The sequence below is a fragment of the Mustela nivalis genome, assembly GCF_964662115.1.
Source record: "Mustela nivalis genome assembly, chromosome: 10".
NCBI lineage: Eukaryota > Metazoa > Chordata > Mammalia > Carnivora > Mustelidae > Mustela > Mustela nivalis.
The window spans coordinates 29,635,618-29,663,222 of record NC_139029.1 but is presented as its reverse complement, the minus strand read 5'-3'; the positions used below and the strand labels follow the sequence as shown (position 1 = coordinate 29,663,222).

Genomic DNA, 27,605 nt, shown 5'->3' with positions numbered 1-27,605 from the left:
GTTCTTTAAGAAATACATCTGTTTTAACTGAGGCTAAAATCTCTAATCTATAACGTATGAAAAATAAAACAAAACAAAACTCCTCTACTTAAATTAATAAACAAAACCCTCACTGCTACCTTAATTCTTTTTATTTGTATCACCTCTTTTTTAGTTTCTTAACAAAATGCCCATAATGATTATTAAAAAATATATTTAACTCCCTATTCCACTATCTCCTTTCTCATAGGAGATACAACTCTGGCGTAGTGGACTCAGTGGTAGAGGATTACAATCTGAATTCTTGCCCTGTACCAAGAAAACAACCAAAGAAGAAAAGCACTGAATTAGCAGTCAAAAATCCTGGATGTGAACTTTAGCTCTGTCACTTTTGCCTTAAGACCCTGGGCAATCACAAGACTTCGGATTCCTCTGTCCTCCATTGCCTCATCTGCACAATGATAATTATGAGGATTGGGTAAGATAATTTATAGTATATAAATAATATTTCTATACAAAATAGTAAATAAAAAGAAATAATGCTAATAATAGTAAAATTGTATAAATACACACAGAAGCTCCAAAAGGAGATCAATGAAGGCTAAAGTACATGAAGGGCTTTACTGAGTTTTTCTATAATCAAAATGCTCATCTTCAACCTCAAGCCATCCTTAGGTTCTAAAATGCTCAAGGTTCATCCCATCAAGATCATGCAAATCCAATCCACTCTTTGAATTAAAGCTGATAATACCTCCTCCTTGACACCCTTCTTAAACATACTATGAGAGTAACTTTCTCTAGTATCCTATAGCATTATCCATACTACTGATATGGTACTTATTCACAGTCTTACATTCTAGAGGTTTCCTGTGTACCAGGTCTGTCCTTTTGGTCTAAATAGATTTTATACAGCTAGAATAAAAGAACTGTGGGTTACACTTACTGTTTCTTTCTTACCAACTATTTTGTAGGCAAACACATATAAACTAAATTAAAACTAAAAATTTAAGTGTGGTTCTGCTATTTAGTACCAAAGTTGCAAGATTACTATTCAAATGGATATCCTTCTCTACTGCCAGGTTGACCTAGAAACCTACATAATTAGTGGGTTTCCAAATATGAGGTGGAAAAATGACTATCAGAAAGTATAGTAAGTATTAAGGAAAATGACCTAATACCAATTCATTTCATGTTGCCTAACTTTATTTTCAAAGACAACATTTCTTAACAGACAACCCTCTATAAGATGATCAAGAGGAGCTCAAATTTTTCACTTTCTCTTTACTTCTGGATTCTTCTGGAAAAGATTAAACTAGTAACATTTTTTAATTAAATGGTTTAGCTTCTAAGCAAGATTTAATTCACATGTTATCAGCTAAGCATTAGATTTGAAACAAGCCTAAGTTTTACATCAACTCTAAATGCCATACTCTGTGCTAAACAAACAATAAAAAGTAAGTATACTTACCAAGAACAGTATACACTTGCAGTTTGAAGCTGCTGGGTAAGGTACGTCGTACAAAGAACAAATGCTGTGTTATCCTGACCCTCAGATTCCAGATTACATATGATGTCTAGTATCTCCTTGCAGTCGACCTTTGCAATCTATCAAAAATGAGAAGATGCAAGTAGAAAAGAAAATGGTGACTTTCCTGTAAATTCTGTTATGCAATATGAAGCTTCTTTTAATGTTTTCTATCTTTGATAATTGATGAGGCAATTAGAAGGATATAATTTTCTTCTATTAACTCATGGCTGAGTCTTCTAGAATATTTCAAATTAGAAAATAGTAAAGAGGGCGCCTGGGTGGCTCAGTGGTTTAAGCCTCTGCCTTCAGCTCTGGTCGTGATCTCAGGGTTCTGCATCGGGCTCTCTGCTCAGCAGGGAGCCTGCTTCCCTTCCTCTCTCTCTGCCTGCCTCTCTGTCTACTTGTGATCTCTGTCTGTCAAATAAATAATAAATAAAATCTTAAAAAAAAAAAAGAAAATATTATAGAGAAAAGAGCAGACTGCAGATAAAAACATTCTTGTATAGTTAAAAAAAAATTATTCATGGGGTGCCTGACTGGCTCTGTGGTCTCTGGTCTGTGAGTTCAAGCCCCACAATGGGTGTAGGGCTTACTTTAAAAAAAAAAAAAATTATTCCTGGGTGGCTCAGTGGTTAAAGCCTCTGGCTTTCATGATCTTAGGGTCCTGGGATCGAGCACTGGGCTCCCTGCTTGGCAAGGAGCCCGCCTCCGCTGCCCGCCCCCGTCTGCCTTTCTACCTACTTGTGATCTTTGTCTGCCAAATAAATAAATAAAAATCTTTAAAAAAAATTATTCATGAACACTGCTACCATATAAATAAGTCAAATTAAACATAGTAACTTCAGATTATTTTCACCTGAAGTACCATTGTTATATATATATATATATTTTATGTTATATATATAACATGTTATATATATATATTTTTTTAAGATTTTACTCATCTATTTGACAGAGATACACAGCAAGAGAGAGAACACAAGCGGGGGAGTGGGAGAGGGAGAAGCAGGCTCCCTGCTGAGCAGGGAGCCCAACACGGGGTTCGGTCACCTGAGTCAAAGGCAGATGCTCAATGACTCAGCTACACAAGACCCCTAAAAATAAAATCTTTTGGATGCCTGGGTGGCTCAGTGGGTTAAGCTTCTGCCTTCAGCTTAGGTCATGGTCTCGGGGTCCTGGGATTGAGTCCCACATCGGGTTCTCTGCTCGGCAGGGAGCCTGCTTTCTCCTCTCTCTCTGCCTACTTGTGATCTCTCTCTGTCAAATAAATAAATCTTTTAAAAAAGTAAATAAATGAAATAAAATAAAATCCTCCCCCCCCCCCACCGCCAAAAGAGGAGTGCCTGGGTGGCTCATTAGTTGAGTATCTGCCTTCGACTCAGGTCATGATCCCAGGGTCCTAGGACTGAGCCCCGCATCACTGGGCTCCCTGCTCAGCAGGGAGTCTGCTTCTCCCTCTCCCATCCCCCTGCTTGTGTTCCCTCTCCCTTGCTCTCTCTGTCAAATGAATAAAATCTTTAAAAATATTTTTTTATTTTAAAATAATCTCCACACCTAATGCGCAGCTCAAACTCACGATCCCAAGATGAAGAGTCACATACTCCTACAACTAAGCCAGCCAGGTGCCTCTATTTCTGTTTCAATATAATTCAAGTCACTCTAGTTATAGACAGAAAAATACAAGGCTTATCCTTACTGCCAGTAAGGCTAAAGGAGGCTGGTTGAGAAACTGTTTTAAATTCAAATGCTGGTAACATATCACTTTCTCATGGAGTTAAGAAAAAAAATTTTTTGGTGTAAGTGAATTTTCAAACAACTGAAACACTTAGAAATCTATCTTTTTCATCTATGGTATTTATAGAAATCTTAAAACTACCTCTGGGCAAATCGGAATTTTCTGGGGCTCTTTTTACATACTAATAAAACAGGAGAATAAGGCTTTTAAAGACCCTTTCTCAACTCTATTTTATCATTTCCCTATCTTAATAAAGAAGATGGGGCGCCTGGGTGGCTCAGTGTGTTAAGCCGCTGCCTTTGGCTCAGGTCATGATCTCAGGGTCCTGGGATCGAGTCCCGCATCGGGCTCTCTGCTCAGCAGGGAGCCTGCTTCCCTTCTTCTCTCTCTGCCTGCCTCTCTGCCTACTTGTGATCTCTCTCTGTCAAATAAATAAATAAAATCTTAAAAAAAAATAAAAAGAAGATGAAGGATAATTTGTCATTTGTCTATGTGTCAGTATTATAAAATGTTAATTATACCAGACACCAAATGTACAAAACAATGTTAAATTTCAGGATAAATAAAGCATTATCGGGACGCCTGGGTGGCTCAGTTGGTTAAGCAGCTGCCTTCGGCTCGGGTCATGATCCCAGTGTCCTGGGATTGAGTCCCGCATCGGGCTCCTTGCTCGGCAGGGAGCTTGCTTCTCCCTCTGCCTCTGCCTGCCATTCTGTCCGCCTGTACTCGCTCTCTCTCCCTCTCTCTCTGACAAATAAATAAAATCTTTAAAAAAAAAAAATTTTTTTTTTTAAAAAGCATTACCAGAGCAAATGAGGTATTTAAGAGTTAGCTCATATCTTCCAAGTGCTATGCAGTTCCAATAGGTGGTTTTAAGTCTGTAATTTTAGTCAGACCCTCAGGTAGACACAGAAAGGCTTCTTTCAAACGTCATTTTCTCATAGAATCATCTCACTTCTAAGACCATGGTAGAATCCCCACCAAAATCTCTATTCTTATCAATTAAAAAAACAAAAAAATAATTCCTCCAAAAGTCAACTACACTTTAATTAAAAAAAGGACAAAACCACATACAAAAACTCTACTCTTAATTCTTACTTTGTAATATTTATCACAACTGCAACTCAATCATTAGATGAAGAACTTATTAGCATTTGTCTTCTCTGCTAATACATAAAGTTAATGAGATCAGGGGCTATGTATAGCTTGCTCAAAACTCAGCACCTAATACTGTCTGAAACACGTAAAAGAGCAAGTACATGCTGATGAATGGAGTAGAGGAGTAAAATGTTCATGTTTACAAAGTGAACCTCAAACAATTCTGTGCGTTTCTAATGTTTTCAAAGATAATGCAATGATACAATAAGCAGTATAGTATAGTGCCTAAAAGCAATTATTCTAAAACTAGATGGTGTATATTCTCTTCTCAGATCTATAGCTGCTGGCTGTGTGACCCTGGGTAAGTCAATACTTCTCAGTAACTCTATGTATCAGTTTCCTCGTCTGTAAAATGGAAATAATAGGACCTGCCTCATGGAGTTATAAGAATTTAATATGTTTTAGTAAAGCATGGTGACTATAGCTAATATAGTATTGCATATCTGAAAGCTGTTAGGAGAACAGACTGTAAAAGTTCTTACCACAAGAAAAAAAATTGTGAACATCAACTAGAGTTATTTTTGTTACCATTTCACAACTAACACACATATCAAATATTATGTTGTACACCTGAAATAATACAATGTTAATATATCAATTATACTTCAATAAAAATGTGGTATCTGTGCCTACTAAAAGTTACAGCTAAGTCTTAAAAAATATGTCCTAGGGGTGCCTGGGTGGCTCAGTGGGTTAAAGCCTCTGCCTTCAGCTCAGGTCATGATCCCAGGGTCCTGGGATAGAGCCTTGCATTGGGCTCTCTGCTTGGCAGGGAGCCTGCTTCCTCCAATCTCTTTCTCTGCCTACTTGTGATTTCTGTCTGTCAAATAAATAATTAAAAATCTTAAAAAATATATATGTTCTAAAAGGAATTGGCTAATAGGGAGCATGTTAAAGAGCTGCTGTTAAAAACTTTTTCATGAAACATGTAAGAAAAAGAAAAAAAGAGGGCGCCTGGGTGGCTCAGTGGGTTAAGCCGCTGCCTTTGGCTCAGGTCATGATCTCAGGGTCCTAGGATCGAGTCCCGCATCGGACTCTCTGCTCAGCAGGGAGCCTGCTTCCTCCTCTCTCTCTCTCTCTGCCTGCCTCTCTGCCTACTTGTGATGTCTCTCTGTCAAATAAATAAATAAATAAATAAATAATCTTAAAAACAAAAACAAAAACAAAAAAAGAAAAAAAGAAAGTCAACCTTAAGAATACTAGAAAGCATTTCATGAGTGAAGTAAGTCAAGCAGAGAGAGTCAATTATATGGTTTCACTTATTTGTGGTGCATAAGAAATAACACGGAGGACATGGGGAGATGGAGAGGAGAAGGGATTTGAGGGAAATTAGAGGGGGAGATGAACCATGAGAGACTATGGACTCTGAAAAACAATCTGAGAGTTTTTGTTTTTTTTTTCCTAAAGATTTTATTTATTTATTTGACAGAGATCACAAGTAGGCAGAAAGGCAGAGAGAGAGAGAGGAGGAGGAAGCAGGCTCCCCGCTGAGCAGAGAGCCCGATGTGCGGCTAGATCCCAGGGTCCTGGGATCATGACCTGAGCCGAAGGCAGAGGCTTTAACCCACTGAGCCACCCAGGCGCCCCCAATCTGAGGATTTTGAAGGGGCGGCGGGGGATGGGTGGGTGGGTGGTGGGAGGTTGGGAGAGCCTGGTGGTGGGTATTATGCAGGGTATGTATTGCATGGAGCACTGGGTGTGGTGCATAAACAATGAATTTTGTTACACTGAAAGAAAATTAAAAAAAAAAAAAAGAATACTAGAAATCATTTCAAAAGATCACTCTCAGATGCAAGATCACACCTGATGCAAATTTATATCTAAGGGGTACTGGGAGGTAAAGTTAAGTTGTTAAAGCCTAAAACACAAAGTTAAAATTCAGTTTTCAGGTAAGGAAAAGAGAAAAAAAAACCTCATCATACTTAGTGAAGATGGAATTCCACTGATGCCCTCCCTAAACAACCATAACCTCATTCACAGCTAAATATATCAGAAGGGTCATCTAGAGACAAAGGTCCACCACAGGGCGGTTTTAAAACTAAAGTGACTGAGGGACCAAAATGAGAATTCCACAGCAAATAAAAACAGCTATTCCAGAGCAACCATCTACTGTCTAGGCCGTGTTCAAGCTCCTGTCCAAAACCAAGAATTCTAAAATTTGATTTTGCAATGTAACAGCAACATCTCTACACTGAGAAACAGCATGAAAATCTCTCTAAGTCAGACATATAAATTAGAATGGAATGAACATACAACTTGCCATTCTAGAACATTTTTCATCCATTTCAAGTAACTTTAATGAGATAATTTTATTGTCTCATTTTATTAGCATGATAAATACATAAAATTGGCAAGGCAGGCAATATTATTTCTACTTCACAAATAAAAGATGAGCCTAAAGAACTGTGGCTAACAATCAGAAGAATAAACAAAATGAAAAATGAATCTCATGTCATTTTATTCCTACAGGGAAGCTCTTAAATTTTAAAAGAGTACAATTCAGAGATAGAATTTTCACCTTGGAACCAAAGTGTTAAGAAAAATGGGACAAAAGTGAAGTAAGCTAGAAATACAGGTATCAAGTCAAAATTCACTAACCTTAAATGATGGGGGAGGAAGAAATAATATGAAAAATCCAGATTAGTTTATTTTTTAAAAAAGATTTTATTATTTATTTATTTGACAGACAGAGATCACAAGCAGGCAGAGAGAGAGGAAGGGAAGCAGGCTCCCTGCCTAGCAGAGAGCCCGATGTGGGCCTCAATCCCAGGACCCTGGGATCATGACCTGAGCCTGAGGGCAAAGGCTTTAACCCACTGAGCCACCCAGATGCCCCCAGATTAGTAGGTTAGAAGGCATAGATAGTTCTATTATTTCCATTTATTACAAATACTCTACAGATAAACACTACCTGATGGGGTATAATAAGCCTAAACAAAGAGCTCTCCTCCTCTGGCATGACAAGCTGATCCTCCCCATCTTTCAACACTCAGTGAAAACTTTTTTATCACGAAGTTTTCCTTACAGATTACTCTAGTGTCCAAGATCTCTTGCCCTGCTGTGAATTCACAGCATCTTATCAACATTTTTTTTTAAATATTTTCTATGCTTAGGTTTTATTTTATTTTTTTTTTTAAAGATTTTATTTATTTATTTGACAGAGAGAGATCAGAAGCAGGCAGAGAGGCAGGCAGAGAGAGAGAGAAAGAAGCAGGCTCCCGGCCGAGCAGAGAGCCCGATGCGGGGCTCGATCCCAGGACCCTGGGATCATGACCTGAGTCGAAGGCAGCGGCTTAACCCACTGAGCCACCCAGGCGCCCCTCTTATCAACATTTTTAATTGGGCTATATTTTATTCCACTTTGGGCCAGCTTTTGAACTAGTGACTCATACTGGCCTTTTTATTTTCCTGTTTTGAGCTATGAATTCCTTGAAGACAAGAGCACAGTCTTATAAATGATACCCCAAATCCTCTGCACAAAATCCACAGGAAAAAAACAGCCATGTTAAAATTAAAATGTACACATCTTTCAAAGCAGTGTTATTTACAAAGTAGTGGGGATATAAGTCAGCTTGATTTTTACCTTCATGGAACTCACATTTGAGTCACAGATAATAAATGAGTAAACAGGCAATTGCTGAAATTACAATGTATATTAACTGCCACAATGGGAAAGTACAGTATTTTAAAACTACCTTTGGGGGTGCCTGGGTGGCTTAGTTGGTTAAATGTCTGCCTTCGGCTCTGGTCATGATCAAACCCCATGTGGGGCTCCTTGCTCAGCTGGGAGCCTGCTTCTCCCTTTCCTTCTGCCCCTCCCCCTGCTCATGTGGGTGTGCCAACTCTCTCTCTCTCAATAAATAAAATCTTTAAAAAAGAAAATAGAACTAGTTTATAGTAGGGTTTTTATACAACCTTATAATTCAAGAACTCATTTGAATATTTATCGATGCTACATATTTATTTATCGATGCTACCAACACAAAGCCAATCCTTCTAGACTTTTTCACTTTCATTTAAGTAATGAGAAAAATCTGATCATTCTTACAAATGAAGAAACTGAATCCTTCAATCTGTTACCTACTCTCCCTGATTCTAACTACTTTGAAAGTTGGTACCATTTCTTTTTTTTTTTTTTTTTAAAGATTTTATTTATTTATTTGAAAGACGGAGATCACAAGTAGGCAGAGAGGCAGGCAGAGAGAGAGGGAAGCAGGCTTCCTGCGGAGCAGGGAGCCCGATGCGGGGCTCGATCCCAGGACCCTGAGATCATGACCCGAGCCAAAGGCAGCAGCCCAAACCACTGAGCCACCCAGGCGCCCCGGTACCATTTCTTATCTCATGCTTTTATCCCACTTAGTGTCTGCTTTAGAATCTTTATGTGACAAGCAGGCATTCAGTTAACACTTTCAGTTAAAAAGAATATCAGTATTTTGCTTCCAAAACCTGTATTTTCTTGAATATAGAGGAAAAAGAGTTAAATAAAAAAAAGTAAATAAACAGGAAAATAAAAAATAGAAAACCCCAGTAAATTAAAATGACATACTTTTAACACTTTACTAATAAGTATGGTTATAATACTGGTCCCCAACCTTTTCTAATAAATACCTTATAACCACATACTAAAAACCAAAATTTATGCCATAAAATACTTTTCAGCTACTGTAAATTAAAATAAGGTCACTGGGACGCCTGGATGGCTCAGTGTGTTAAGCCTCTGCCTTCGGCTCAGGTCATGATCTCAGGGTCCTGGGATGGAGCCACACCAGGCTCTCTGCTCAGCAAGGAGCCTGCTTCCTCCTCTCTCTGCCTGTCTCTCTGCCTACTTGTGATCTATCAAATTAATAAATAAAATCTTTAAAATAAAATAAAATAAGGTCACTGACAAGCTTCTGAGAATTTTAGTAAGTATCTAGGAAATACTGCAAAGGTACTGAAAGAATTTTTTTGTTCTTAAATATTATTCATATCCCTGTGGTTTACATTCTATAGTTATTAAGACGAGTATGACACACGCATCAAATAATGAAGTCTTTGTATACTGTCCATCTTGCCAGGGCAAACATCTGTTTTTATTCACCACTGTATCTTCAGTGCCTATAATGGTACTAGGCACCTGGGGAACATCAACTAATATTTGTAGGAATAAAAGATAACCACGAGATAAATAACATAATGGCCACAGGATAAATAAGTGGGACAGAATGAAGACAAAATTAATATGAACTAGAGTAAACAATGAAGGGTTTGAGGAAAATAGCTCTTGGGGGAATATGAGGGTCTAGATGCATGTGGGCGGGGATGGCCTTAATAAACAAAAAAAGATGCCAGAAATGCAAATTGATAAATGTGAGAGTAATCATGGCATAGGAGGAGGGGAAAGGTTATGTGACGTAATAATTGTAAAGAATTATATTTACCACTAAAGCTATTCAGTGAATAAAAGGTTGGATTAAGTAAGGTTAGAGCCTTTGGATTTAAATAAGATCATGCCCTAGAGTTCTGTAGTTTCATCCTACACAAAGATAACCAGCTAAGGAGGTTAATGGAGGCTGAAATTCAGTCAGCTTGCCAAGCCCTAAGTTTTGGCATGAGGCTCTTCCTCACAGAAGGGAGACCTCTGGAAGGTAACCATGTGAAAGCAGAGGTACTTTCTGCCAATTTCCATAAAGGTCCCATATAGACTAACAATAATGGGACACTGGAGGACAAGTGACTGTTTTGTTTCTAAGGGTAGTCAATAAACATTTACTGAACTGAAATGGAAGGACAGTGAACAGAACCAGCCAAGAGCTTAAAAGCACCTGAAAGACTAGTCAGGGACATTCACTCCACACCTTAAGCCTTCTCAAAATTCTAACTAGTTCCCTCAGATTTTTCCTTACCAAAATCTACTTCATAATAAAGTCTGATAAACTTAATGATACAAAAATATAAATCATGCATAAGCACTATCAATGGCATTTGTATTTAGAAGAATCAAAACTTTCAGCATAAGGAATAAAGTGCTGTCTCTGACTCAGGGATGCCTGGGTAGCTCAGTTGGTTAAGCATCTGCCTTTGGTTCAGGTCATGATCCCAAGTCCTGGGATCAAGCTCTGCATTGGGCTTCTTGCTCAGCGGGGGCCTGCTTCTCCCTCTCCCTCTTCACTCTCTCTCAAGTAAATAAATAAAATCTTTAAAGAAAAAAAAAGGAATAAAGTGGCAAATTCTGGAAACTCTGGTAGCAAAGATGAAAATGTACCACCTTACGCTATGAATTTTATATATATGAAAACCATATACATCTGTGTGTGTGTGTGTATAACAATATATATGTGTGTATATGTAAATATATATAGAGAGAGAGAGACAGAGAGAGAGTTATATACAGTCCTGCCAACCCTGGCACTAAATAAGGAATAGAGTTGGACCTGACAAGAGTAAGCCTGTAAGTTCTCCTGTGGCAAAGCACTTAGAAATCCTGGGCAAAGATGCCTTTATGCCAGAAATGCCCTTATCAGAACACACAGCCAAACACTGAAAAAATAAAATCAGGATGCCTGGGTGGCTGAGTCAGTTATGCACCTGCCTTCAGTTCAGGTCATGATCCCAGAGTCCTGGGATCAAGCCCCACATCAGGCTCCTTGCTCATCGGGGAGTCTCCTTCTCCTTCTGCTTGCCCCTCCCCTCTGCCTGTGCTTTCTCTTACTCTCTGACAAATAAATAAATAATATCTTAAGAAAATAAATCACGGGGGGGATGTTTAAGTGTGAATGGACAACTGCCCTAACTTGCTAGATCACTGTTAATTTTACTAAGAGGCCTGTGTGTTACAAGTCCTGGTTGGGAGCTGATAAAGCTTGGACTGAGGGACAGGAAGTTGACAGGCAGTGAGACCTTCTGCATAAAATTGGAACTCCTAAAGAGCTAAAAACTTGGAGGAGTGATGGCAATCTCATCCTGGGTTCTGCTGGGATAAAATAGTATTTGAGAATTTATAATCTGTCTTTCAAACTTGGAATTTGCCATTAACACTATTACGCTATTGTCTAAAAACTGCAAAATGAGGAAAAAAGAAATTAAAAAGAAGGTTCTGACTGGTAACATCTCTGAATCACCTGGGAGAAGCTAAGATAAAACTGATTTATAGAGACATATGCTAATGCCTATTAGAATTCTCAGAAATAAAGCACTCCTTATTCCCACCCACCCCACCAAAACTGACTTAAAAATCCCAAAGTATAAAAAGCACAAATACACCAGTCATTCCAGAAAATGCAGCATACACAATAAGCAGCAGAATGAGACTGCCAAGAACATCAGATAACAGAATGTACAACACAAAGACTGAACGCTAACCACAGACTTTGGTTTGTTAAAAGAAAAGAAAGAAAAGGGGAAAAAAGCAGAGGAGAGATCAGGTGCCTCTGTTAGTTAACTGTCCAACTCTTGATTTCAGCTCAGATCATGATCTCAGAGTCATGGGATCAAGCACCACTTCAGGCTCTGCACTGGGCATGGAGCCTGCTTGGAATTCTCTCTCCCTCTGCCCCATCTCCCAGCTTACAGACTCCTGCTCACTCTCTCCCTCTCCAAAAAAAAAAAAAAAAAAAAAAAAGGCAGAGAGCAATAGGAGTGATGAAGAGAGGTAGGGAAGTATAAAGTCACAAAGTGGTATGAAGGAACCTTAAATGCATATTGCTAAGTTAAACCAATATGAAAAAATCTACATACTACATAAGTCCTAGTATATGACATCCTGGAAAAGGCAAAACTGTGGAGGCAGTGAAAAGATCAGTGGAGGATGCCTGGGCAGCTCAGGTGGATAAGTGACTGCCTTCACCTCAAGTCATGATCCTGGAGTCCCAGGATCAAGCCTGCATCAGGCTCCCTGCTCAGCAGGGAGTCTGCTTCTTCCTCTGATCCTCCCCCTTCTCATGCTCTCTTCCTCTCAAATAAATAAATAATCTTAGTTAAAAAAAAAAAAATCAGTGGATGCCAGGAGCTTGGAGGGAGAGGGAGAGGGGAAATGATGAATTAAGTTGAGAACAGGACATTTTTAGTACAGTAAAACTATTCTCTATGGTACTGTGATGGTAGTTACATGTCATATGTTTGTCAAAAACCACAGAAGGTATAATACTGAGACTGAACTTTAAAACTATGATTTTAGTTAATAATAATTAAGTGTAATAATAATAAGTATTAGTTCATTAATTACAACAAAAACAGACTAATGGCAAGATGTTAACAGGTAAAACTGGGGATTTGGGAGATATACCTGCGAGCTCTGTACTGTCCAATTATTCTTAAACCATTTCTGCTTTAAAAAAAAAGTCTATTAATTTTAACAAAAAGGCCTTTACCATTTTTAAAACTGGATTGTCTATCGTTGACTTGTAGGAGTTTTTCATATTGCCTAGATTCAAGTCCTTTATGAGATTTTTGGTTTGCAAATATTTTCTCCCACTCTTTAAGTTGTTCTTTGGATGGAGTTGGATGAAATCTTATTTTTCTTTTGTCACTTGTATTTTTGATGTCAAATTTAAGAAAAAATGGCCTAATCCAAGGCCTAATATATTTATTCCTGTATTTTCTTCTAAGATGTTATATTTTTAGCTATTATATTTAAGTTTATGATGTATTTAGAGTTAATTTTTATATATGGTGTTAATGGTCAAACTTTGTCTTCTGCAAGTGGATATCCAGTTGTCAAAGACTCATTCACTGAAAAGATTATTCTTTCCCTCACTGAACTGTCTTGGTATTCATATAAATAATCATTTGTCTGTAAATGTGAAGGCTAATTCCTAGATTCTAGTCCACTGATCTATTTTTTGCCAGTACCACACTGACTTTATTACTGTAACTTTTTAGTGAAGTGTGAGTCCTCCAACTTTGTTTGTTTTGTTTTTTTAAAGACAGAGAAGGCACACGAGTGGGGGGTGGCTGGCAGATGGAGAGAGAGAGAGAGAATCTTAAGCAGTTTCTAGCATGGAGCCCAATGCCAGGCTTGATCTCAAGACCCTGAGATTATGACCTAAGCTAAAATCAAGAGTCAGAAGCTCAACTGACTGAGCCATCCAGGTGCCCCTCTAACTTGTTCTTTTACAAGACTGTTTTGGTTATCTTGGGTCCCTCGAATTTCCACGTGAATTTCAAGATGAGGAAGGCTTAATTTTGACAAAGATAGCACTAAATCTGTTGATCAATTTGGAGACCACCTTCATCTTAACAATAGCTTTGATATGCCTCAGGGAGAAAACGCATGTGTTAGATAAGCTTCCCTCAGGCTTGTGCTACCAAGCTGCTGGCTATGAGTTCAATGTTAATGAATCAACAATATATATTAAATAAGGTGTCTTTAACAGAAGCACACATAGAACAAAATTATGTATTGATCAGCTGACAAAAATGTCATGACCAGAGTCTTGCAGGAACCTAACCACATATTTCCCCTAGGAGCAATGGTTTCAGTATTTGATTTGATTTAATTCAGTGTTTGCAGTTACCATATAGACCATAACTACCACAAATGACTAGAACTGCCTATATTTGTAGTAGCTGAGTTATAATTCTCTGTCTAGAAAGTCCAAATATCTCGGTGTTCTTAGGAAAAGCTTCTACTAGCTGCTGTTTTCACTGTGTATAGACTATCATGTTTCTTTACATGGTAAGTGGTATTTTAAGTAACATACTCTGGCAACTGTGGAAATCAGATTCCCCATATCTTTAGGGTTTGCTACTGTTACTATTTGTTTGTTTAGTGACTTCCCTATTATAATTCTGTAAAGTCTGTATTCTTTGTCATACGTATGGCCACTAGAGTCTCCACCTGGTTAGCTTAATGGTCAGCTGTATGTTCAATATATTCAAGAGATTTACTTAAATGCATGAATGAGTTCCTGCTTTTGCCAAGCAGCTCTGTCTGCTGAGGCATACTTTCAATATTTCAGTAGGCAGTTTAAAATTTTGCCTTTTCATTCCCTATCTGTGCAGAGAGTCTCGAGGTATATAAGAGATGAGGGATTAGGGCCATACTGGGCCATTCCTCACCAGACACATAGCTCTGTACATACATGCTACCTTATAGAATTCTAGGAATATATGAGAGGTTTTCAAGATCCCCTATGGACATCCCATATCCCAGCTTTTCTTTTCCATCTTTTGGCCAGTCTCATTAGCCTGTCTGGTAATGACTCCTCAGACAACTGTCTAAGGAAAACTATCATGTTAAACAATTACCACTGTTTCTGACAAATATATTCAGGACAGAGCTTTTGGCATGGTGAGCTGTCAGTCAAATAAAGACAACTCTGGAGAATGGATTTTTTCAGAAAGATGCCAGAAAGATCAAATATTGGTAATTATCTGGGGACAGGCTTTTGGAGAGTTCCAAAATCCATTCTGCTTCCTCGGTTGGCTGCTGGGCTGCTGGTTTTCATAACTACCGTAGTTTCGAAGGTGCTTGTTTTCAAGGTTACTGTGAAGCTGGGGAGGACATGAGAAACAGGGCAAGTTAAAATGCCACCAATTTCACTGTTCTCAGTGAGATTCCTCTCTTTTCCTTGAATAAAAACATCCTTATGGTGAAGCTTTAGCTAATTTCTGGGGTTCTGAAAAAGTTAATCTTATTCGCTTTCTGGTTTCAAATGCTGATGACTTGGATCTTTTAATTTCCAACTCAGACCTCTCCCTCTTAGTCTCACAGTACATGAATACTGTCTCCTTTCTTCTCCCTTTCGTCTTGTTCATTGTTATACCCCTAGTGTCTAACAGAGTACTCCAATGAATATATGTTAAGTGACTGGAAAGCAGATCTATACTATTTCTTACAATAATATGTAAACGTAAAATGATCTCAAAACAAAGTGTCTTTTATTTTTTAAAAATTTATTTATTTAAGAAAGCGAGCATGCAAGGCCATGGGGGAGGGGGTGCCACAGGGACAGAAAATCTTAAGCAGACTCTGTGCTGAGGGCATAGCTCATCATGACCCTGAGACTACAACCTGAGCCAAAACCAAGAGCTGGATGCTTAATCAACTGTGCCACCCAGGTGTCCCAATGCCTACTTTCACTTTAAGAATAAAGAAAAAAGATAACCTTGGATATGGTAGAGAATGAACCTTGGGGACAAGAACAGATGCAACTGGAAGACTTTCATAATAATCAGCCAACTGAACACCAATGGTACAACAGGCAGTCAAGTGGGATGCATAAGAGAAGGTGAGCACAGGCAGTATTATCTGCCTTCTTGTTTTCATGATTAGGCTACCAAGGTAAACTAGTATTCTGGCCAGTGCCATTACTGAAATATTTTATCATTTATCTTTCTCTAGATTAGTGGTTTTCAATTTAGTATTTTTCTGATCAGTTCTGAGGCATAATGCAAAGAATTTGTTATTCCTAACAGACTTTTAGAACTGGGGCACCTGGGAAGGTATCTCTTCAGACCTATTTAAAAGAACTCTGCCTTAGGAGAAAAAAATATTTAAATAGGCAAATCCTCAATTTCTTCATATAGCCTTTTGACCTTTAATGTATTTTTTGAGTGTACCATTCATTTCCCATATAATAAAATTAAATTATATAGATTTTAATTATATACTGTTATTATTCCTTATTTAGGATCCATCTTAATCTTCTTATTTAAGCTACACCTGAAATTTCTATGCTCCTGTTTACTTTTTCTTCTACTCCCAAACTGAATTCTCAATGGGTCCTGTTTATATGTATTTGCTCTGTTTATCATCTATACCTAGTGATTGTGTCAATTCCCAATAGGGTTAGACTAGTGAGTAAATTAAGTCCTGTTTGTCTTTTCATTTCCCCATCACCAGAAGAAACAAACCTCTCCTGCTATGTCTATTAACATCAGACACTGAAGATACAGTTCGTTCAGGGATTAAAACTGAAATGGACTCCTACTTTAACTATGCCAAGAGTTTTACTGACAGATTCCTTGGCTTTTCATAAATAAAAGAAATGTGCCATGTTTAAAACATCATTATCCTTATATTATATGTGGAAAACTTGATCTCTGAAAAAATTTCCTCTTTTAGTAATGAAAAAAACATAGGAAACATTCACATGGGACACTAGGCCACAGCCAAGTCTGTAACTTTAATTAAAAACCTTTCATCTGTAAAATTAATAGCAATATCATCTCATTCAACTCTAAATGAAACTAGAATTTGAGGATTCCATTGAGTTCTGAATTTGGGGTTCTGAATTCTGGCTTTCAAGCTGATCCCCTCAATTAATCTTAATTGTATGTGCCTGGCTAAATCTTCCCCAGCAGAGGTTTCCTATTACACACACCCATTACAGTGATACCCACAGGAGCCAACACACAAGTACTTTTATTCCCAGCTGTTGCTGAAGTTAATTTGACTCTTCTCCTGAACTCAGTTGAAGTAGATGGCAAATGTGTATAGAACTCCATTACCTTAGAACATACGCTGATTTTAAACTCCAATTAATGAACAGTACTAGTGATTCTAGTGATTCAACAGTACTTACTTTTCCAAAGCAAATTTTTAAAATTCTCTTTAATTCTGTGTCAGAATTGCAAAAGAAAACATCACTGGAGAAGAGACTAATTATGATGGTAGCAGTGAAATAATTTTAAGATGTGTGTTAAATGTGTTTACACTGATATATTTAACTAATTAATCCCAAACATTATAAAACTTTTAAATCGCACCTATACATAAATATATAAATACAAACAGAATGATATACCACTAAGATGTTTCCTATTTTAACATGGCTCACCATGTTTACCAACTGGAAATAAGCTATATTGTACAGCCAGGAAGCAAGGAGATTTATGTTATAACCTGAGTTTGAACTCTCTAATTAGTTTAATGCAGGTAGGGCCTTGGAAACATCATCTTGGCCTCAGTTTCACCAGTAAAACACGAAGGGTTACACTAAATGATATTTATTTAATGTCTGCTATACACTGGAAAATCTGCTTCTTGTAGACTAGAGGCCGGCCAACATTTTTTATAAAGTAGATATAAAATATTTACAGCTCTGTGGGCCTGGTCGTTTCTCTTACAGCTACTCAACTCTGCCACTGTAGAGTAAAAACAGCCACAAATGATAAACAAATAGGCATGACTGTGTTCCAGCAAAACTTTATTTACAAAAGCATGCAGCTGGGGTGGATCTGGCCCACAGGCCATAGTTTTCCAATCTTTGTTGTGGAAAATCAAATCACATTTCCTCTAACCCTGTTTCCTACAAACTCAACAAATTTGCTGAAAGGAATTAATTATGCTACTTCAGGGGAAAAATCCTGTTTTGTTGTCTTCTTATCAATAAACGGGGACAGGTCATGAATAAAACAAAGCCAATTACTCTCCTAAGTCCTCCCTGTTGTCCATACCTCTGCCACTCTAGTCAGTTAGCAGAACACTGCCATTCTTCCGGTCTCCCAGACCCTATGAGCCTCTTGACAGCGTCTCTGCACATTATCCTCTTAATTCGGTCCTGTCAGCAAGTCCTGTTCTTTCTCCTCTTGCTAAATGCAACCTCTTCTAAGCCTAATATACCCTTTCTAAGCTTCCTAAAACACAGTTTGAGTCATTTTTACTTCCCACCTTCAAAACCTTCCTACTTTCTACAGCAAAAAATCTTTCTTTAAAGAAAAAATTATTTATTATTATTATTTTTTAATGACTTTATTTGAGTGAGAGTGAGTGTGCACACTCACGGTGGGGAGGAGCAGAGGAAGAGGGAGCAGCGGACTACCCACTGAGCAGGGAGCCCGATGCAGGACTCCATCCCAGGACCCCAGGATCACGACCTGAGTGGAAAGCAGATACTTAACTGAAAGCCACCCAAGCAACCCAATGTGTATTTATTTAAGAGAGAGAGAGTACATGTAAGCAGAGGAAAGGACTGAAGGGAGGGAGAGAGAATCTCAAGCAGACTCCATGCTGAGTACAGGGCTTGATGTGGGGCTTGATTCCATGACCCTGAGAGCATGACCTGAGCTGAAACCAAGAGCTGGATGCTCAACTGACTGAGCCACGAAATGACCCTCAAATCTAAGTTCTAATGCACTAGAGTCCCAAAGGACTTCCCTTCTCCCCACCCAAAAGGTCTTATTTTTCATAAGACCTCAACACGTATACTCTGCCATGGCAAGGTGTGCTCTACTGGGCCCCTATAATGTACACATTCATTTCTCCGCCTTTACTATCACAGGCAGTTATCCCAAAACCATTCTTTCTACTTATCCAAACCCTATCATCATTTCAAGGTCCAACTAAAGGATTGATTTTTATAAAGGTTATATGCCAGTCTACAAAGATTCTACACTTCTCCTGAATTTAGGGGCAGTAGCATACAGCTTAGTATTTATTTCTAGAATTGTTTCTGGCATCCAAACTAGGTAATACATATTCTTCTGTTTTTGCCAATGTCTCATACAATGTTACAAACAAAGTAAGTTTTAAATAAACAAAGGCTGAGACATTAAAGGAAAAGCTGTACAGAATGAAGAGGAATCAATTCATGTCTAGTATTTTCACTTCTTCTGAATTCTTCTGGCATATATGAAGCGCTGGATATAACCATTACTGTAATTTAACCTGATTAAGTTTCCCAAACACAAAATATTGCAGCTGTTATTAGAGGTAAGCAGTCTCTTATCTCCTTACCCTTCCCAACAATGCAAATAAATAAATTAGCATACAGGTTGATAGATAGTCCCTCATGAATGCCTATTATGCTAAGTATTCTTCTCAAATGTAGAGATACAGCAGTGAACCAACCTATGTCCCCATCCTTACAGTTTTCAATCTAGTGGGAGGAAAGAGAAAAGCAGCAAATATGAAGTCTAGTGGAAGCAGTAATACAAACGCAAAGAAGAAACAGGCAGGTAAGAGAACAGAGAATAAAAGGGACCATTTTAGATGTATTGGTATTTATTTCTAATAAGGACAACAGGTATTACTTGAAAAACAGTGCAGTATAGGGGACAGCACACTATTTTAGATGGAACGGTGAGGATGGTCTCCCTGGTATGGCAACATTGTGGAGGAATGTGAATGATGTTAAAGGAACAAGCCATCCAAATGATCTTACAGAAGGGCATTCCAGGCAGAAGAAATGGCAATTATAAAGCTCCAAGGCAGGAATATGCTTGGTTTGTTTAAACAACAGCAAAGACAGGGTGGCTAGAGAGCAGGGAGAATTAAGTTGTACAAGATACTGTCAGAGATATTTATAGAAGTAGCCAGAGGCCATCACACACTGAATAAAGGCTTCTGGATTTATTCTGAAGAAGATGGAAAGCTGCTGTGTGGTTCTGATCAAGAGAATGACATGGCCCCACTTAAATTTTAAAGAGATTATTCTAGTTACTTTTGGGAAGATAAAATGTAGAGGGCAAGAGTGAAAACAAGAAGGCCAGTTCAGAGACTTGTGGATTCATCTTTGTATGCCTAAGATACCATTTGGCATATAAACCCTTAGGTATTTATCACCTAGGGTAATATTTATTCTGTATCTGTTATATAATATTAGTAATCATATACCAAACTCAGGTTTGAATCTCAGCTTACACTTTCATGTAAGCACAAACTTATTACTTGATCTGAGCCTCACTTTCCTCACTAATAGAGTTGTGAGAACTGAATGTGACAATCTAAAGCATTTAGCATAATGCTAATGCATTTAGCATTCAAAATACAGTAAGGACTCAAAAAAATGAAAGCTGGTTATTCACTCCCTGCCTACCTCCGCTTCTTTTTCTTTTTTTTTTTTTTTTTTAATATTTATTTATTTGACAGAGACAGATCACAAGTAGGCAGAGAGGCAGGCAGAGAGAGAGAGGAGGAAGCAGGCTCCCTGCAGAGCAGAGAGCCCGATGCGGGACTCGATCCAAGGACCTTGAGATCATGACCTGAGCCGAAGGCAGAGGCTTTAACCCACTGAGCCACCCAGGTGCCCCCTACCTCCACTTCTTAACAGAGACTAGACAGCTACAGACTTCATTCAGAAGAAAGCTCATTAAAACAAAGCCCTAATATCAGGAAAATCAGGAGCTTAATTATGGACATGTGAAGTCTGATATGCTATTAGCCATGCCAGTAGAGACAGTGATTAGGCAGCTGGGTATGAGTCTGAATTCAGAGCAGAGGGCTAGGCTGGTGATTTCAGATTCTGACCATAGTTGGTCCTTAAAGCCATGAGTCTAAAAGATATCAGGGAGTATGTACGGAGTGATATGCACAGATATGCATGGAGATAACGGAGTATGTATAGGTAAAAACAGAGGACACACAAGGAGAGTCTTAGAGTACTGCAACATTTACTCATTAGAGAGATAAGGAGGAAGAGCGAGGTAGAACTGAGAAAGACTAACCTGTCAAGTGCATAGAAAACCACGAGAATGTGATATTCTAGAATCTAAGTGAGAAAACTGTTAAAAGTTTAAAAGACAAGTCTGACTAGGTAAGATGAATACTGAGAAATCATCATGAATACATGAAAAATCACCACCACTGCGATGTGGTGGACTGGCAGGGGTGAATGCTGTATTACAATGTGTTCAAGGAGAGGGGCACCTGGGTGGCTCAGCACAGAGTCTGCTTGAGATTGTCTCTCTCCCTCTGCTTCTCCCTATCTTGAGCTCTAAATAAATAAAACCTTATAAAACAAATAATGTGTTCAAAGAGAAAAATGTTAGAACAGTAAACTCGGGGCACCTGGGTGGCTCAGTGGTTAAGCCTCTGCCTTCAGCTCAGGTCATGGTCTCAGGGTCCTGGGATCGAGCCCCACATCGGGCTCTCTGCTCAGCGGGGAGCCTGCCTCTCTGCCTACTTGTGATCTCTGTCTGTCAAATAAATAAATAAAATCTTTAAAAAAAACAAACAAACAGTAAACTCACACAATTTGTTCAAGAAATTATGCTGAAAGGCCAGGAGAAAAATCGAGTGGTCTCTGGTAGGGGAAGTGGAATCTTTTTAAAGATGAAAGAAAGAACAGCATAAATTCTGACAGGATGGTTTCAGCAATGGGGTCTAATTGATGATGCAGTAGAGAAAAGAAGTACTGTAGCATTATTCTTGCTGGGGTGAGAGCAGATGGGATGTGATACTGAAGTCAAGGGGAGTGCCTTGTGTAGAAGAACAGATAGTTATCATTGGTAATGAAAGCAAAGGTGTGCATGCATAGATACAGGTACCGGAACAGATGTCATGGAAGCAGCTTATGGAAATTCTCTTTGAACTGCCTCAATTTCCTCAGAGAAATAGGGAGAAAGTTCATCAATGGAAAGTGCAATGGGGCAGAAAGCATTCCAGTATTGGTTTGAAGAAAAATGACAAAGTATGAAATAGTAATCTATGAAGTGCAAAGAGAACGGGCTTTAAAAAATTTAATGTGACTGACTGGTACAGCAAAGACATAGAGGCAGTAAAGATTTAGGGATAATCAGGATGCTGGTTAGTCAAATTAAGTACAACTAAGGGAGAAACCAGTAGAGAAAGTGAGGGACTGGTAATTTTGACTGACTATGGAAAAGCAGAGTAAGGAGGGAAGTGAGTACATGAGAAGGATGAGGGAGAGTGACACAGGTGAAGGATCAACAGATTTTTGGTCCTGGGGAATGAGGGAGGTAGAAAGAGAGTTGCATTTGGAGTAGGAAATTATATATAAAACTGTAAGCTGAAATTGTCATTAAAGTTTAAGAATTACTATGTCATAAAGCCAGACCCTTGGGATTCTTACCTTTAATAAGAAAAGTTCAGTGTACAGGTAAAATGAGAATCCATGTATCAGATCTAAGAGAATTATAGGTAGATGATGGAACATAGCTAGGAATTCCTCATCTTTCTCCATATAATTTATCAAAAACTATTAGAGAAAGCAAATTCCAACTTTTTAAAAGACAATGATTCAGGTTAAAAAAATGCAATCTGACTGATAAAATAGGTTTTTAAAAAGACTCAACTGTTCTTATTTTCCATGGTAACCAGCTTATCCACTTAGTAATAGCTCAAAATGTATTCATGGGTTCTAAAGTCCTACACTTCTCTGCTTACACTTACATGTATGAAGTAACTTAAACTACAGCTAAGCGCCATTCTGTTTAGTTTATCTTTTGATGTAATAATTTCTACATTCCCCAAACACAGAGAAATCAATTTAAAAAAATAACTTTACATTTAAAGATTTCAAAGCAAATCACTGCCCAAACACATAAATACCCATCTGCATATTCTCTACTTTTCGAATCCACCTACAAAACAAACTTTATATTCCAACCGCTGAACAGTTATATGCAATTAAAAATGGCACTTTTCAGTAGTCAGAAAAAACATGAGTCTTGGTTTTCATCCTGCCCTTAGTAACTATGAACGGCAAGAATTTATCAAAATCTACTTAGTAACTGTGAACGACAAGAGTGCTTATTTGCTTTACTCACCTCCTTGATGGCATCTTCATTAGGGAGAATGGAACATAAGCATGTGATATAGGCTTGCTGAAAAGATGACACATTTGAAATTTCTTTAGATTCTGCACACAGTTTTGATAAAGCAGTGGCCTGAGGGATGCAGTTAGATTTCAACAAGTGTTTTATTCGCATCTGCAGAAAGGAAGGTCCTTCTTGTGCAATCAATTTATTGACTAGAAAAAAGGAAAAATAAAAATTTGGTAACATTACCTCATAACACATCAAGGTTAAGTTCAAAGTGATCAAAGTTTGATACCTTCTGTTGCTGGTTAGTTATATCAGCTGAGTAAAAGTTCAGCTGATATAACTTGGGAAATTTATTCTGATCTCAATACTCATCTAATAGAGCATAGAGCAAAATAAATTAAATTTGCTAATGATTCCCACCTTACTGAGTAGTTTTATTCTGAACACCAAAACTCTTAATAAAATTACTAACATTTTATCAAAATTAATTATTTGACTTTCTCCTCCCTCTCTTCTGATTAGGATATTAAGGAATACGGAAAGGATCTGTAAGCACAAGTGCAAGAAAAAGAAGTAACCCATGGAACATTAACAACTACCATGTGAACACTTTTATGAGGTACCAAGCTTTAGGCTGAATGTTTCTATGTACCTTTCATTTATTCTTCACACCACCACCAAGGCAAGTATTATTATCCCCACTTTAAGGTTAGGAAAATTAATATTCAGAGAAATGAGGTAACTTGCCAAGGATTCCAAAGCCAGTGGTGTTCTTTCCTCTAAACCAGGAATTTCTCAAAGTGTGTTCCACCGACCAAAAGACCTGAGAGATAGTCCTAGAAAAAAAAAGGATTCCTTGGTCAAATCTCTGAACAGTCCTGCAATAAAGAAAACTGTTCACTTTTATTTAACCCAATGTCTCCCAAACTGATTTGACCAGAGAACCCTTTTACACATATTATTAGTACAATGTAAAATATATGTTCCTGGTTCAGTACACACTTTGAAAAACGCTGCTCTGAGCGGTACTAAGAATTAGGCATCTGAGCACTGACTTTTACCGTGTTCAGACAATCCCTCAATTTATGAAAAGCAGATACTCAACAAGCATATGACATCATTACACACCATTATTTAAAGAATAGAGGTGAGAATATTATATGTCAAAGGCAAGTCAGGAACAAATTGCTTTAGGTGTTTCATCTAAAATAGTGCTTCTCAAACTTGAAAGTGCCGTCTGAATAACCAGGGGTTATCTTGTTAAAATGCAGATTCCAATTCAGTAGGTCTGGAATGGGACCGGAGATTTTGCTTTTCTAACAAGCCTCTCAGATGATAACCATGCTGCCTTGCCCACAGGCCATATATGGAGTAGAAATCATTAATATTAATGATAAGCCACTGCAGAGAGAGCCACTGGCCCAGTCTTAGCTACATCAAAACTAACTGCACAGTTTTTTTTTTCAAAGTTTTATTTAAATTCTAACTAGTTGATCTTTGTCTCTTGAGCGTTGGCCCCCTTGCCTTCTTCTCTTTCACAGTTAAGTGTGGAATAATCGTTCATCTCTAGGTATAGGGACTGCTGACCATTCCCAGCGTGTGGTGACCCCAACATGACCATCATGCAATGGACACCGTACGGACCCCACCCCTGGCCCTGAAAATGAAAAGTCTGTGCACAATAAGTTGGCATCAGGTCATGGCCGACTATGGGGAAATTTTAGGCTTAGGTATTTTTACAGAATTAAAAGTCCTCTAAGAACTCATGATACGGGGCAAAGCCTCTCTCGGACAGCAACAATACATGTTTTAAAGCAACTTTGAAAGGTTAACGGGGCTACTATAAATAAGAACAGCTCCTTAAGCTGAGCACGACCTCTGTAATGGAGGACCAACTCTGGGGTTTGTCAGGGGTTGTTACTAAACTGAAACCAAGGTTCCCTGACTGAGGAACGTTAGATTTAGAAGTATGGAAGAGAACTGGAAAGAATGTGAAACACTGCCATAAACAAGGTAAAAAGGTATACCTTGCTTCTCTTACTATCTGAGGTCTAGTCAGGTCCGCTCTGGTCCCTTTACATACTGAGGACAATTCAAACGTCTTTAAAGAAAAAGAAGGGGAACTACAACTCCTCCGGCTCCCCAAATTTGCCCTTTAACTTCTCAAGTTGGACACAACAAAGAGGAAGGACTCCCTCTTACCCCTGACTAGGAAATTCCACCACCTTGCCCCCTTTGCCCTCCACTTAGTCGATTCTTACTGGGGGCTATATCTAGCAAGCAATACTTCATGGGACCATTTCCTAGGCTAGAAGTTGGCTGTAAAGATTACATGTGTTGCAATGTTACTTAGACCATGATGGACTATCTTTACTGTCCATCAATGTCCTCTACTAACTACTTAACCTATAAAATTGGACGATTTCCCCTTTGTAAAACTTCTAGTGTTTTCCATGGGTTAAAAACAGCAGGTTCTTCAAGGCAAGGTAAAATAAGGCATGACCTTCATGGCACAGTCTTTAGGTCCATACACCGGTACCCACGGTAGTCTAGCAGGGAGGAGGGCAGGCCTCACTCTTATAGGGACCTGTATCAGTAGCAGTGGTCACAGGGATTTTGTTCTGGGGACACCTCGGGTTGGTCTGACACCAGGACCTCTGACATCCTGTGTGGGATGCTACCTGGGAGTCAGGTAGATTTTCTAGGTCATGAACCTTCTGTTCTGTTCCTAAAGACTATCCTTTGGGGTGCCTTTTAACCCACTGGAAATGATTTGGATTGCCAAATTTAGGTAAGGACTGATCTCGGATCTATCAGTTAGATCTCTTCTAGGGCAAAGAGACCTAGGTTACCTAGGGTATTTTCATTGCTCTATACCAGCACTGTAACAGCCTCTTGCAGAACGTGTTTGCCTAGTAAACTCCCTCCTGACATACTGCATGATAATTACCTAAATCGGCCTCCTCTGGGTAAACCCACGTTACTGGAGGAAAACACAGGCTATCCCAGACAAAGGGGACTCCTGACTCCTCTCTGTTTTTAACAGATGTAGGTGCTTCTCCCTCACTTATTTCCCAAGTTAATGGCTATAACTGGAGCCAACTGTGGTTAGTCTACCTGAGGATGAGGACTCTAAGGCATATTCCCAAACAGCTGCTGAAACTCCCTTTCTTTTGGGGAAATTCTCTGTCTTCTATAGCCTGACATAGACCGTATATTCCCCCTTCTTGGCAGGAAAACATGGCACTTGTGCCTCTGTTGGAGCTGATGAGCTCTAGAACCAGGAATCCTTTCTTCTCTGCCTTCTGGCAGCGCTTTGCCTCTTTTGTTTCCCCCTCCCTTTTCTCTTTCTGCACCACCTTGGATGCAGCCTGTATAACTGGCTTCCAGACCATCCTTGGTGCCTCAAGCACCATGGCTCCAAGATTCTCCGTTCACTATCAAGGAGCAAGAAGAGCGCCCCCTGGACCTAACACCACTCACTCTAGAATTCCCCACCCGTGTCTCAGGTAAAAACTGACAATAGGGAATATCCAGATGGAACATAATTCAGTATTTAAAGTTAAGTTAAAATAGTTAAGTTAAAGTTGTCAGTATTAAAGTGTCAGTAAACACGTATTTAAAGTTACCAGCGCTGAATATGAAACATCTATTCCACCAAAATCTACTGAAGGCCAAATAAGTTTGTTTTCTCCGCTGCAATTTTTAACAAAAACGTAACTTAAAATGATGGTTAATTGCCTGTCTCAAAGTTTTCATGGATAATTGTTAAAATAGCTTTCAAAGTCTTTAGTAACCTGAAATTTTAAAGTTTTGCTAGGATGGCAAATGGGATTAAATTCACTGGACATCTAGGTTTTTTCCAAATAGGATAAGGTCCTAAATCATTGATTACTGGACATAGGTTTCTGCTTTTCACTACTTACTGAAAAGAAACAAAGGATATTTAAGTCTGCTGGTAAACATGCTTTGCACTTAACTGATTGACAAATTTGCCGTCTAAAGTTTTGGTGTAACGATTCAGTACTGGTTACTACTTAGTCTTCACTGGAGACTAAGATTTCTAAGAGTGCAAAATTTGGCAACTCTGTATGTACAAAAGTAGGAGATGTACAAGAAAGATAAGGAATGGAAATACATTTTTGCTGAAGGCAAAAAGAAGATAACTTTGTCCTAGGTAAGATTGGTTGTTTGGAAAGAGATGGTTTGGGACAAAATGTGAATGCAAAAGGAAGTTGTAGAAAGTCTGTGAAGGAAAAATTTTTGGAAAGGAATTTTAGGTGTGGTCAGGACAGACTAAGATTAAAATAAAGGGATTTTGTGAGTAGATTGGTATAAGACTGAAAATCTGCTATCTCCATAAAAATACAGTTTCTATGTTTTGCCTTTATTAAGTCTTTGACAATCTGTAATCCCATTTAGGCATGTCCTTTAAAACTTACCAAGTTTTTAACAAACTTCCCCAAGATTTAAATCATGAACAAAGTCTTCTTGACTAATTAGGCTTGTTTGGTATGTTACCTTCTGGTATGAGGTCATCAACACTCAATATTCTGGCTACTGAATTGTTTCATGTGTTACAGAAATAAACTGAGTTTCCTTGTCAACAGCATCATAAAGAATTCTCATATCAGATCATTAATAATGTCCATTTCTGGGTTTTCACCATTTATAATTGTTCTTATTCTCTTACAAAATGAGCTTCGTCTTTAAGGAAATTCATATAAAGGACTTAGGACAAATACAGGTATTTGATATCTTTAAAACGTAAAAACT

The 27,605-nt window shown here is 38.4% G+C and overlaps 1 protein-coding gene across 1 annotated transcript in view; it reads right to left on the bottom strand.

Moving 5' to 3' along the window:
* Positions 1-27,605, bottom strand: part of RLF (RLF zinc finger) — a 96,906-nt gene that overhangs the window by 21,825 nt on the left and 47,476 nt on the right. Inside the window, exons 5-6 of the mRNA XM_082687061.1 lie at positions 22,833-23,035; positions 1,448-1,584 (exon numbers count right to left, since the gene is read on the bottom strand). Of these exons, the coding sequence (XP_082543187.1) occupies positions 1,448-1,584; positions 22,833-23,035 (340 nt within the window). The remainder of the gene's footprint in view (positions 1-1,447; positions 1,585-22,832; positions 23,036-27,605) is intronic.